We start from the raw sequence: 15,000 nt of genomic DNA on the forward strand, positions 1-15,000 counted from the left end.
AGCTGGCAAGCTACATATGCTAACACACTGCCAGGAACACGTGCTGCCAACAAGAGGCAGTTATGCAGTTAGGCTTAACACTAGGTAATACTCATTCCTGGGCTGGGAGAACTTGCTGTTGCCATGTTTTCCCAGTTTGCTGGAGAGAGGAGCTGCCACTGAATGACAACCACATGTTTGTATTACAGAGGATGTCGACAGGAATGTAATGTAAAACATTTACTGCACTCCCAAAGGCGTAAAACGAACACTATTCTCTGTCTCTTGGCCCAACAAATGTAGATGCTCCATTTCCTATAAGATCTTTATCACCCCCCCACTCACCACTTCATAGTGTACATTCAAACAATTAAATAGATGCACTGTCAGTATGCAAATGCGTTATCAGTGTCCCTTATATAGTTCCTTCCTCCGACTACAAGATGATGGATGATATATTACAGCAGATCTGGTCTTATACTAATGACGCAGCCGCATTATGATACACAAACTGCTAATATTGTGTATGCACGGAGAACGAGCACACACACTCACATAAATGCCACCTTGTTTAATCCTCCAGGAATCAGTGAAATGTGATTACTGTGACTTTTACAAGCCCACTCCATATGAGAGTAGACATTCCATACATCAGCAGGAGGGAGGAAGAAATAGAGGAAAGAGACAGGGAGACGTGAGGCTGCTGGAGAGAAATGCAGTTTGAGAGGAGAAACACTGGACACACACTGTGGTCTCCAGAGCGGAATGCAACACACACACACAGGCACAGGCACACACACACACACACACACACACACACACACACACACACACACACACACACACACACACACACACACACACACACACACACCACACCCACACCCACACCCACACACACACACACACACACACACACACACACACACACACACACACACACACACACACACACACACGCATACACACACACAAACCCACACACACACGCACAGAAACTGCAGTGTTTCACCCTATTTCTATTACGGTAAATGCGGGGTAAAGGTATATTTACCAGTAAATGTATACATGTCCCAGGGTAAATCTCGTGAATGTGTACATTTCCAGGATAATGTTAGTGGGAAGCGATAGCCGCAGCATCGTGAGACCCACAGTTCTCTCGCTATGCGTTTTGTGGCGGAGCAATTTACTCCTATTGCAAAGTTCTTGTAATAAACTGAGATCTGTGAGACATGGGGGATCCAATTTAGTCAAACATAAAGATAAAACAAATGGGCAAAGTTAAAATTGTGCATCCATGCACATTTGACCTGCATTATAGTGTAATTACAGAATGAGGTTTGAGACATTTTGAAGAAATGTTAAGGCAAGTATGGCTTTTAACGTATGAAAGGCAGATGGGATGTACTTGAAATGATCATTATGTCCTAGGAACATTTCATACACCTACATCCAGATATAAATACATGTGAATATAAGCAGCACTGCTTCAAAATGAAAGTTTTTAATCGTGAAACTCCATGAGGCCAAATAGCAGTTGATAAACACTGCTCACAGTGTGCAATAAACACGGCAGGAGATCTGCATGATAATATGAATTCTCAACTCATTAACGAGGAAACACAGAGATTAACAGATTTACCTTGAGATATGCTAATGTTACACATTAACAAACCCTGTGCTTTATACTTCACGTTTACGGCTAAATATTCAAATCCTACTGCTCCCGATATACACATCAAATGTACAGAGTGAATTGATAATAAGGGAAGAGGAATCAAAGTGGTTTGAATTAGCAAGGGAAGCTGACATTATTGTTTTTTTGCTCAACAACAAATAACTATGATTTTGCAACTAAAGGACCACATAATCTTACCAGTTTTAATTAAAAATAGAGCCGCAGCCTGCAAGTAGCCATTAGTGGGTTGAAGCCAATGTACTCGGATACGTGCGATATCAACAAAACCAAGCATTTGACCTCACAGCAACTTTATGGAACACCAACTAATGTAGTTTGAGACACTTTTGTAGCCCCTTTGCCAATATGTCTGTGAAGTTTGATCGCTTTAGAAATAAATTAATACTTTTGCACAAATCCAACTTCATTTTTGTGTCTTGTTAAAATGTTTGCACGTCTTAAATGTCTGGATTAGCCATGCTGCTAATAATGCTGCGGGGTGAATTTCAAAGAGGAAACCCACGGGTAGATTACATCACAAATATTTGTGCAATTGTATGGTTTTTAGAACTTCAAGCATATACAATTATTTTTTCTACCAGAAATAAGAGAGCCATAATATTTATATTCCCTTTCAGAGTGCAATGTGTAAAAACTCTGTAGAGACTAAAACAACATTATGCAAGCAACAGCAAAAAGGAAAGAAAACACATGTAAAATAGATAAATGCTTTCAATGCTGAAATGAAACCAGTAAAATGCACACTGAATTCATGTTGAGGCTACAATGCTCAAGTTACAGATCAATATGTTAGGGTGCTTACAGTTTAGTTGTCGGGCTGACACTTTCATAAACGTTGGTCTGATTAGAGAGAGATTTGAAATACACAATGAAGAAAGAACAAGAAAGAAAAAACAATTGTACGATTTTGTTGCATAATTGTTCAAAACCTGCATCAAAGTTGTGCTGCCTGTGTGTAAGACCTTAAGTCCTTATAAATACACAGCCAGAATGTAACTGAACTATAGTACAAATATAGGGATGTATCATCGTTTTGTCATCAAGCATCTTCAAAATGAAAAATAGCAAAATGTTTGACTGAAACCTTCATAAAATAAAAGTGCAGAGTATGAAATGTGCAATATTTTCTGAAATCCTCAGAGAGGCATATCATTTTTACAGGTCTCTAAGCTCCAAATATTATTAAGTCAGAAAATGGAGATGCCAAGAAAACTTCATCAAAACCAATAGGGCTCCGGCACCTGTGGTGCTTGATTTACAGCCTGAAGTTTTGTTGACATCTCACTGTTATTTGGGGATGTAAACATGCAAAATTGCCTTGTGCTACTGTAAAAAATATTTGACTCCTCGCAAAGCCTCAGGAGTAGAAAGTTATAAAAGTTAAATAAGTTATAAAGTTATGTAGCTCTACACATGCAGTACAAGCCCTCAAAGAATAAGTACAAAGACATATGTGTGTGTGCACATGCGCACACGTACACATTTTAATGCTTTATCCGTCTCCAATGAATTAAATCTAATTTACACAGGACTCCGATATTACAGAGGTTTTATTTGGGGACAGTTAAGAATACAAAAAGTATTGTCTTCACTGTACAGCCTGGCTTCTTATTACAGCAGACACTGCTGGTCATTCAGTTAGTTTCGGTTAGGTTTGGAAGTTAGAACACAAAGACACACTCATACACACACACACACACACACACACACACACACACACACACACACACACACACACACACACACACACACACACACACACACACACACACACACACACACACACACACACACACACACACACACACACACACACTCAAACAGGCTGAGGCTCACACAAAGCACAGCAACACTCACAGTCACACATTCCCACTGTTTAATATATTTCTGTGTCTCCAGTTAACAATATTTTGTGTCAAATTATAGTGGGCAAGATAAATAGTGGGTCTGTGCGGCTCGGTGAAAATAGAACAGGATGAAAATGTGGGACTTCCAGTTGTGTAGGAGGAGAGGAGAGGAGAGGAAAGGAGAGGAGAGGAGAGGAGAGGAGAGGCAACACAGACACCTGGCTCTCCCTGACTAGACTTGTAAACCCGGATTAATCTCAGCCCTTTGTGAACTTGTGCATGATGAAACATCTGCATGACCGAAACCAGCTGAAAAACTGACCCCCAACAATCTGTGAGGCATCTACGCACATGTCCAATTGACCATATATAGCCCCATTTGCAAATGAAAAGCTTGCTGGATAATGACATGTTTCCACATGGAAATTGCATTCATGAAAAGAGAGAATCTAATGAATTATTTGCATTGCTGCACATTGGCTTCATATTGCACAGTTTGGTCAGGGGGACAGTATGGAGGTCTGGAGTTCGAGCGGAAATGGAAGTCACAACAGACACAAAATGACATTGGGTGTTAATTGGGCTACGCTTGGCTCAGAGAGAGAGAGAGAGAGAGAGAGAGAGAGAGAGAGAGAGAGAGAGAGAGAGAGAGAGAGAGAGAGAGATGGAGAGATAGACAAAGAGGAGGAGAAAAAGAGAGGGAGGGAGGGAGAAAGAGAGCCTGCAGGACTAATTAGTGATTATAACTTGGCGCTCTCCAAACATAAAATATCTCACAACCCAAAAGACAGAGGAATGATTAAAAATAAAAGAATAGGAATCAAACACAGGGAGCTGCGTAAGACCCCTTTAGTATCGTGTGTCTGCATGTTGGTGTGTGTGTGTGTGTGTGTGTGTGTGTGTGTGTGTGTGTGTGTGTGTGTGTGTGTGTGTGTGTGTGTGTGTGTGTGTGTGTGTGTGTGTGTGTGTGTGTGTGTGTGTTTGTGTGTGTGTGTGTGTGTGTGTGCGTGTGTATACAACAGAAACATGTGTGAATGCGTGTGTAAACTCGTGTGAGTGTTGGCTTCTTTGCCCCCTCATTAAACCGCGCTTTACTCTGGTAAATGGCAACAGCACAGACCTCAATGTCAACTGGGGTGGTTAGAGCCATCGGCAAGCTCTGACACACACACACACACACACACACACACACACACACACACACACACACACACACACACACACACACACACACACACACACACACACACACTGACACGGATACACCAAGTCTCTCGCGAACATGTTATCTAACAAGCATGAGCGGCAGGCACACCCATTTTATTTTAAAATTGAAACTTGTGGTAAGTTTTCAAAGGCGTGCTACTTTTGTCTTTGTTCTGACACAGCAGACAAAATGGAGAGTGTCAGCCTCTCCCGGCCCCACGCCAGTGCGAGCTGGACATTAGCAATTCACACATCAAACTCATAAATCAAGGGCACCCTTCGCCACAGCAGAAATTGAGCACAGAGGCCTGGAACTGGCTGTCTGCTAACTGTATCACTCTGCGTTCCCATAAATGGATCCATAGTATTTTTTCACATAGTCTGGGAGCTGACATTTAACGGCGCCCCTCCTGTGTAACTTTTCGCAGACATTTCTCCTGCCTCATGCTCAACAGGGAGAAAAATTAGGAAATATCTGTGTGAAAAAAAAACGTAGGAACACAATGCATGCATTTTTAATCCAATGTATCTATTTAATGGCTCACAAACAACAATAATGAATACTAAATTAAATATGCGCACACACTCAGGAACACTCACAGATGCACACAGAGCTTTGTTTGGGCTGGAAAATGGAGCCGAGGCACCTCAGCACGCACAGGTGAGTGTGAGTGCTTTCTTGACATGTTTTCTTTTACCTGAGACTAGGAGCTTTTGTCCTTCACCAATTTTTATTTTGTACATGTTTGGCATCGCAAGCAGATTATGTGAAAACTCTCTTTTCACCTTCGTTGTACCGAACAATCATGAACAGCGTTCGTGTCAAACATGCAACATCGATCATACTATTAACAGGAACACGCACGCACACACCCAATCTGTTACCATGGCAACACCTACCCTTGATGCACACACACATAAGGCAGATGGGCAGTGGTCTAAAAATGTATATCTTTTTTATCTGCTTTTCATTCCTGCAATCATGTTAGTGTCATGCGGCGGCACAGACCGACATGAGTGTGTGTGAACTGTCAACTAGCTCCGTTCACAGAAAACAGACACCAACATATCACTGCATGACGAGAGAAGTGCTACGATAAAACCCTGCATGTTTCACATCGTGCTATTTCATAGCATTAATACCAGAATAATGCCATCTTCTAACGCTTGCCTTCTGCACCCGTACAGTGGAGCGACATGTGGAGCAGTCTCACATGCAGAGGCATTGTGGCACAGACGGCTGTCGCCTGTGTGATGTACTGAAGTCTGAGCCGACCCGTTTGACAGTTGCATCATTTGAAACATAGTGGGGGAGCTGCTCTAAAGTAGAAGCCTTTAAAATGCGGTGCACAGTCGCACAGTGTGCGAGTGCACGTTTCATAGTTTACATTTTACGTTTTTTTTTCTTCAGTATTCCACTCAGGCTGGATTCTTAAAATATAAGTCAGGATGTCGAGGTTCCCCACAAGGGTAATCATATGTTTTCATGAGTTTGAGGTGCAGGACCAGACTCCAAAGTTTGCCTTTGTCTTCATTTGAAAAAGTTTGATAGCCTCCTTATTTCTGTCTTTCCCGATGGGTGGGTAAAAACGACTCAAGCCTCAGCCTGTCCACCTGAGTGTGGTTTTGTTATCTAAAACTAGTCTATAGTCTATTACGATGGACAGATACACATACACCCCCAATCTATTATTGAACAAAAGGCTCACGCCTCCGCTCAGCCCTTCAGGGAGGAATCCATCCCTCCATCCCAGAATAATTTCACACATCAGTAGATACACAAAAGAGAGAGAGAGAGGGAGGAAGAGAGGAAAGGAAGAGAGGAAAGGACAGAGAGGAGGAAGAGGAGAAGTAGATGGGGTAAAAAAAATGTATGGGGTCACAGCTCAGTGCTCGTGGGAGGCCAAGGTGTCGGGGGGAGCCATGCGTGACAAAACAGAGATCAGAGGATCATATGCAATCACGCACACGGGCAAGAAAACAAATGAACGCACGCACAAACACACACACAAACACACACGCACACACACACACAAACACACACAAACACACACACACACACACACACACACACACACACACACACACACACACACACACACACACACACACACACACACACACACACACGCACGCACACACACACACACACACACACACACACACACACACACACACACACACACACACACACGCACACACACACGCACGCACGCACACACACACACACAGATTCCCATACACAGTCGAGACATATGCATGCCAAGAAAAAGGTGAAAATAAGGACATATCAGATGAAGACTTGTAAGGATGGGTCAGACTTAATCAGAGGCATCTAAACACAGAACTGTAATCTGTTTATCTTTCACACTCTCTCTCTCCCACACTAAGGATAATCCACATTGTGCATGCAGACAACAGTGAGGATGAGGAAAACACAATACCGATTTTAGATTTCCTTATGCGTATGGAAATGATGAATTACATGGAAACCCACAGTGGCACCAATGTACCACACGCACGCCCAAACACCGACACAGAAGTGTGTCTACACACCGAATAATTACAGAGCGTTTTCAACACACCATTTGCTGATAACACATTCCCACATTTCATGAGCAACATCTAGACCAGAACGATATTATATTTGAACACAAACAAACACACACACATTGAGAGGACGCGACTGGATAAATAAATTGAAAGCTTCAAATTTGACAGCTGACTCGACAGCTGTTGGCCGATTTGTCTGGAAATCCGACATATATAATTGTGTTAGGCCAGAATCCACTGTGGAACTACCAACACGTTGCGTCTAAAATGTGATGACCAACAATGATTTTAGTTCTCAATATATGCTGCTGGTGAAAACTATACGCCTTGCAATGTCTGCATCACAGACAGATGGAAATCAACAGGGGGAAAAAATCTATTATTTTGTTGCAGCAGCTTAAAAATGATATGGATCTTTGTATATCCCTATCCGACACCAACGAACACACGTATAGGCAGAAACACAGACTGAACAACATACATGCACTAGACGCACAGCGAGCACACACACGGTTCTCCCTGGGAAAGCATCAAGCTAGAGGAGCAGCAGACACAATGGAGTGTTTAAGTATGCAGCTAACTTTATGCCTGGGTGGAAGAGGAGCTTTGAAGGAATCCGCTGAGGGACACCCAACCTCCCTCTGAACTGAGCCTGTACCTCCTCATCAGAGAGAGAGAGAGAGAGAGAGAGCAATGTGGAGAGGGAGAAGGAGAGACAGAGGGGGGAGGAGAGGCAATGAAAGATAAAGATAGAGGGGACGAGATGGTGAGTTGGAAGGGAGACAGATGGAGGGAGGGAGGCAGAGGGCAGGAGAGGTGGCAGCAACAAGGTCTCTGTTGGTCTAGTCCCTGCGCCTTCTGCACAATTGCTCTTGGTTAGGTTGATGTGTGAGAGTCCCTAACCGGCAGCGGTCACGTTGTTCTGAACCGTACATACACACACACGCACACACAAATTCACTCACTCACACACACTGCCTATTCACTCTTCAGTAGGCGCCATGCTTAACTCCCAGTATGACCTTCATTGAGATGGATTGCATGCAAATGTAATGACTTTCCTGAGAGAAAAACCACAGGCCAAATCAGCTTTGCATTGCATAATAATGCTGGACTTGGTAATCAATAACACAAACACACAAACACACATCCATAATGGAGTGCACAGCCTGCACATGGAGAAAATGTCTCAGCAGAGGCCAACAACATCACAATGGATGGAGCTAACCACCAGTGGTGAGCTGTGCAATGCATAAACAAGGAGCTATTGACGATAAATGCCTGCATCCATTTCCACCCATCAAACACTTCCCTAAACTGCTTAAGTCTGGAACAACATGTGAAAGCTTTTCACACCCCAAATGTTTTGCCCGGGGTTATCTTTGGCCATGAGTAAAGACTAGTCCCGACCTAATTTGGCTTCATTTTACACTGAACCTCTTGGCCAGCAGCACAGTTTAAGTTATCTATTGTTCATGCTGCAAATAGATGCTAATTTGGGCCCAGAGCAGACTTTTTATTAATGAGTGGTTTGTTTGAAATCAACAACAGTCAACGCATACTAAAACTTCTGAAATGTGATAACATTAAATATAGTGAAGTGCAAAAAGCCCTTAAGTTACTTAATGTTCGCTTTTATGATAAACTCCTCCGGGTGCCTGGTCACCGCTTCTGTTGTTTAATCCTCACAGACGGCTTTTCATTTTTTCCCTCTATTTTTTGTTTTGTAGAACAACATTACACAATGTAACTAGAGCATCATTTTCACACATAACAAAAAGCAGCAAAAAAAGCAACTATGAGCAAAACTGTGCCACAAATCTAACAGCTTTCTATGGTTGCATAGCAACAATGTTAGGCTCAGATTGCAATATATATATGCTCCTGACCATAGGGGTTTTTGAACCCGGTGCCACTCCGAAGTGGAAACACTCAATCTGCAGCCTCGTTTCTCATTTCTAAGCCTCTAAGCCGTATATAGTTTTAGACCCAGGAGTAGCTGAGTTCTACGCCTGAACCCAGGGTTGTTTGGATTACAAAGTGGAACAGACAGCAACACACCAAATGGAAAGTATAGTCAGTGGGATTTTCTTGCAGTCAGCACAGGTTGCTGTTTTTTATTTCCTAGTGTCACAGTTTTAGGGTCCCATAATGAAAAGCTGCCTTTGTGTTTGTTTACCTCCTCTTCATCTCTCGATGTGACATTAGCTCGAGATGAGTCACCAGCAGTGAGTTCATCTCATTGTCACAGATATTTCCCTCTCGAGTGTGTCTAAGTCTCACCTCGTTGGTGTTCCAGCGATGGCGCTCCTTGGGCAGAGAGGAACATTTGGGCAGACACTCCAGCAGCTTCTTCGGAAGGTAGATCTTCAACTGGCCGGGCTCATCTGCAGCAGAAGAGGGTGACGATAAAGGAAGATAAATGAGGGATGAGTGGGAAGAGGAGAGGAATTTCTCATCAGACACAGAGGCATTGTGTGAGGAGAATACCAATACAAAAAAACAGCATCTCTGGAATCCGGATGAATAAAACCATAACACTTCTATCGTGTAACAGTGTAATGGCTGACCTTAGGCAAGTGTATTCGCACAAAGATTAGTTCATGCCCATGAAGGACAAACGCTCAATCCAGGACTTGATTTGTGATAGCTTGCTGGGATTTCCGATTCATCAAAAATACAGCTGAGCATTTTTGGTATAGCAGTGAAAAGATGTCACTAAGTATGTTATTTCTAAAGCAGGAACAGGATAACATGTATTTCTTACTCATGTATGTGTTATTCACAGTCATATTAGAGAGGTAGGGTTGACACTTGGGCTCTTCAGGGTACAAACAATAATTAAGAGTGCGGTGCGCAGAGGGGGCGACAGTGCATTTATTTTTGGATGGCAGGTGGAGCGGCACAGCGCACCTGTGGCCCACCTGGACAAAGATTGGGATTAGGAAGAATCCATTATCATACATTATCAGTGCATCTGGGGCCAATCACATGGGCATCTTTTATCCCCTTTAAAAGCAATGCTCTCCCCACAGTGTTATCCAGAAAGTTTGGTACTGGGAGTAGAGACTCAAGACTAGCTTCCTGAGAGGAAACGTATCTCTTTTTACAGGAGCTGGAGCATCATCAGAACAAATATACAAGAGCCAAAATGTTTCCACAGGAGGCTAAGGTTTAGATCATATTTGTAGACACACTTTAATGACATTTCTGGGAGCTTCATGCTTTCTGTACCAATAAAACATTGATCCTAACGCTAAACATTACCATAATAATGTAAGTTGGTTACCTTTACTCGGTCTGCATTATTACCTGAAATAAATAAGTAAATATTTCCAGAAAATCCCATAAAAAAGACCAAAATGTTTCCCCTTTGTAGCCAGAGACTAATACAGTTTATTCCTCTCTCATAAAACTCTATTGTTGTCCCAAAACAGTTAGTTTTCACATCAGTGAGCTATACCGTCGCACTGGGTGACTTGTTTCTTCATTACCATGAACATAGGTACAGCAGCTTATTTTAAGTGAATCCTCCAAACACCGTCCTGCTGCTGTAAATACCCACTAGAGCACACAACCCACAGCTGAATACAGCCCTACATAAATGCACCTTTGACTTCTGTTTGTAACAGTCTTAACACCACAGTGTCCAGCCGTTCAAGGAAGCTATTAAGCAATTACAAATTGGTGTTGACAATGACACAAATAACCTGGTGTTAATTCAAAGAAAATGTGTCAGTGTTATACAATGTGATAACTGGTAGAAGTACAACTTACTGAACAGCACAACATGAATAATATGAGTTTGTGTAATTTTAGCGAGACCTTTAAGGATCTTTGATTTATTTTTGTATGAACTTCTATTCTGATCTGTTTTATGGCAGTCAGTTTTTGCCTCTGAGTTCTGTTACTGTGAAGCACTTTCAAAAAATGTATTGTATCTGCTATACAAATAAAGGTATCATTATTATTTGTATTATTGAAAGTGCGTTGCACCAAAGCTGTATAGTCAGAGCAAACTGCTCCTACTGCGCCTCTCCTCCCACTGCGGGGCGCGGAGAATCTCCAAAACACTGAATAGTTGCAGGTGAGGAAAAAAAAAATCCCTCTGCGCCTCAGGAAAGTACTACTTCACCAGCGCACAGCGTCCACACAAAGATAGAGCCCCTGGTGAGTGTGTGTGTCTGTTTGTGTGTGTGTGTGTGTGTGTGTGCCTGTTTGTGAATGTGTGCCCAACGGGTGTGCCGCTCAGAAGTCAAAGAGAGCAAGCACTCAAAGGTTATTGATAAGCATTTGAGTAGAGGGCGTCCATTCATGACTCCCCTGGGAAGATAGGAATTATACTTTACCTGAGGGCACACGACAGAGCGAAGAGAAAAAGAGAGATAGGTGGGGTGGGAGGGTCAGAGTGTGAGACAGAGAGAGGCGGTTAATGAAGAAAAAAGAAACTTAAGGAGAGAGAGAGAGAGAGAGGGAGAGAGAGAGAGAGAGAGAGAGGGAGAGAGAGAGAGAGAGCAGGGGGAGATTTAGAAAGTAAGAATCTTGCAAGGACAAGATATAGAACAAGGTAACACAAAGACGCAAAGAGGGAACAGGACAGGAGTGAGGTCTGTGTGTGTGTGCTCATCGATGTCTGAGTCTGTGTGTGTTTGTGTCAGTAGAAAGTGTGTTCGGGCACGTATGCTCCCCCTAATCAATTATGCATTTATTAATAGAAGGCCTGAGAAGACAACATTTCAAACAGCTGAACGGTGCAGCAGCTTAGTTAAACAGCTGAATGGTGCAGCTTAGTTAAAGCCTAATTTCTTTTTTAGCAGCACTCCAGCCGCTCTGCTATGAATGCCAATCAGCGTTTAAACCCCACCCCTCCTGGCTATAACCCCCTCCCCTCCCCCTGCTGTTCTGAAGAATTCTCATCAGAGCCTCGCCTTTGAAATGTACCAGAACCACCACATCAAACAAGCCCGTTGCACATGCGTAGGCACACATAAACACTGGCGCACACACACACGCACGCTTTCAAACATGCAAACATGCAAACAGGCACATACACACACGACGCCTGCCGATCAAAGAATAGACATCACAGTATTGTCCCAGAGTGGCGTTTTTTAACAGTGACCTTGGTACCGAAAACCCTTTCAAAGCACATGGACATCTTAACCTTTCCTTACACTAACTCCCCCGCTGACGAGCAATGGAAGACCAACTTTGCAGATTTGTCGAATGCTGATGAGCTTTTACACCCCAAAGGGTTGTATCTTGTATTTCTAACAATCCTGAACCAGCAAATGCGTCCCTGTTTTAAAAAATTCAGCCTGGGTACTGTCGCAAATCGTCTTTTCCATCTGTTCTGAATGGCTCTCAGTGGAGCTATACCGTGGTGTGACATGGGGCAAAAACCTCTCTTCTGTTTCTGGCTACCCAGGAAAATGAAGCATCCTGGGACACGGGGAAGACACATTTAAATATGTAAATTCAGTGCTGCTCCCATTTATATTTGAAATAATAAAACCATTTCAATACCTGCATTGCTTCATGCGAGTCCCTCGGCAGTAAGCCACACATTTCTGTCTGTACATAGATCACTCACTAATCTAGTAAAAAGAGTCCAAAGCCTGAATGCTAATGTGGGACTTCGGGCTCGTTAAGTCATATAGAGGAATATGTGCGAAAAAGTGAAAAATGTTCGACCAAAGTGAAACATCGCTTTAGTTGCCCATCAAATGCCATAATTTAGACTGGAATCACACAGAAGAGCGGCCTCCGACTGATGAATATTTTACCTAATAAAACTGTCATCTCCATATTTAACACAGAAACAAGCCAATGCCCTTGTGAGATGGCTGTCAGTTAATTATAAAACTCTCCTCAGTAAAGAGAGAGAAAAACGCTCCAAATGCAACTCTTAACTCTCCCCCTACTGATATTAGGAGGCGTCAGGGGAAATTTTCACATTTTCCCCCTTTTCGGGATGAAATTAATGTGACAGAAAGAAAGGCTCATTGCACAGCAGCTAGATAGAGGGATGGTGTGGGAGGGTGGAAGGGCAGGAGGGAGAAGAAAAGGGGGGAGCATAGCATGGGATGAGTGAGAGTGCAGGAAGAGGGAGGGAGAGACGAGAGGAAGAGGGAGAGCAGGGGGCGGAGGGGGGGGGGAGTGGGGGAGGGATAGAGAGATGGGCGTGCATGCTAATTTTATCATTCTGCTGATAAACTTTTCCTCCAGTAATCCTCCAGCTGGGACGTGAGAACAGATAGGAGAGAGGGATAGGCTCGGGAACTCATATTAAACAGCCATCCCAAACAGAACTCTCTGTTCTATGCTATTGTTTTTTTTTAGATTTTCTCTAAATTCTTTATTTGCTGTATTGTGACAGTCTTGTTTGCTGTCTTCCCTTTTAACACAACAAGAGGATCTGCTGCAGGTATAGGGCCATCTGCTCCGCTTGAGATGAAAAAGGGGGTTGGGGGTGTGTGGTTTTCATATAGCGTCCTCTCTATATCCATAACCCCTGACTAACAAAATCTCACTAAGTAGCATGTCTGTCCGCTTTTCCACACATTTGTTGTTTTTTGTCCCACACACACACACACACACACACACACACACACACACACACACACACACACACACACACACACACACACACACACACACACACACACACACACACACACACACACACACACACACACACACACACACACACACACACACACACACACACACACACAAACACACACACACACACACACACACACACAAATATACACTGAGGCAGAGACATTTATCTGCGTCATGTCCTCAGAAATCAATAACCAATCAAAGCAATCATTGCCTTTATAGTCCGTCGAACACACCGCAGCTATCACACACATGCCCAGGATGTCACATGCACACACACCCATGCTGCGACCCCAGATTACACACTCCATCTCACTTTCAGTTTAACCAGGCCCATTGAGGATTATAGATACATAATGCCATGTGTACAGATTAGGTATGACAATAAACTACTGATAGCCAAAGTAAGCCCTGCCTTCTCTGTGGCTATGTGCGGTACTGTATGTGTGTGTGTGTGTGTGTGTGTGTGTGTGTGTGTGTGTGTGTGTGTGTGTGTGTGTGTGTGTGTGTGTGTGTGTGTGTGTGTGTGTGTGTGTGTGTGTGTGTGTGTGTGTGTGTGTGTGTGTGTGTGTGTGTGTGTTTGTGTGCGCCCGTTAATACTGTAATGGCATGCATGAATAAACATCATGTGTAACAGAGCTGAATTGGAATGACGTCTCGGCACAGAGACACAGTGTGTGTTTGTTTTGTGTACGTGTGAGTGTGTGTGTAAGTGTGATCTGTTACAGAGCAGATCAGAAGGAGACCTCAGTTCCTGCATCACATCATTCTGCCAGAAGGCTTTTATACTTGCTCCCAGTCACCCGGCGCTACAGACGAATATGCGCGCACACGCAAAAAGAGTGTGAAGAGGGTTGGTGTGTCTCTTACTGTTGGCGTCAGTGTTCACTCTTGGGAGGGGTGTGTCCGGTGTATCCAACAGCAATCCTGACCATTCGCTCTGGATTTCTTATCTTCTTCAATCCTACAAAGAGGGGGAAAAGAGAGAAAAACACATTTAGGAGGCGCTGCAGACTTTGGTTTCCTCATCCCTCTCCTCTGAAGCTTGGAAACAAAACTCCAAGTGATATGCATGTGGGCTGATCCATT

General features: G+C 43.3%; 1 protein-coding gene across 1 annotated transcript in view; it reads right to left on the bottom strand.

The window, feature by feature from the left end:
- LOC307039343 (calmodulin-binding transcription activator 1-like) overlaps positions 1 to 15,000 on the bottom strand; it is a 54,754-nt gene that overhangs the window by 37,775 nt on the left and 1,979 nt on the right. The window contains 3 exon segments of the mRNA XM_079681305.1: positions 9,568 to 9,671; positions 14,782 to 14,795; positions 14,797 to 14,875. Coding sequence (XP_079537431.1) covers positions 9,568 to 9,671; positions 14,782 to 14,795; positions 14,797 to 14,875 — 197 coding nt within the window.

The sequence above is a fragment of the Notothenia rossii genome, assembly GCF_949606895.1.
Source record: "Notothenia rossii genome assembly, chromosome: 5".
NCBI lineage: Eukaryota > Metazoa > Chordata > Actinopteri > Perciformes > Nototheniidae > Notothenia > Notothenia rossii.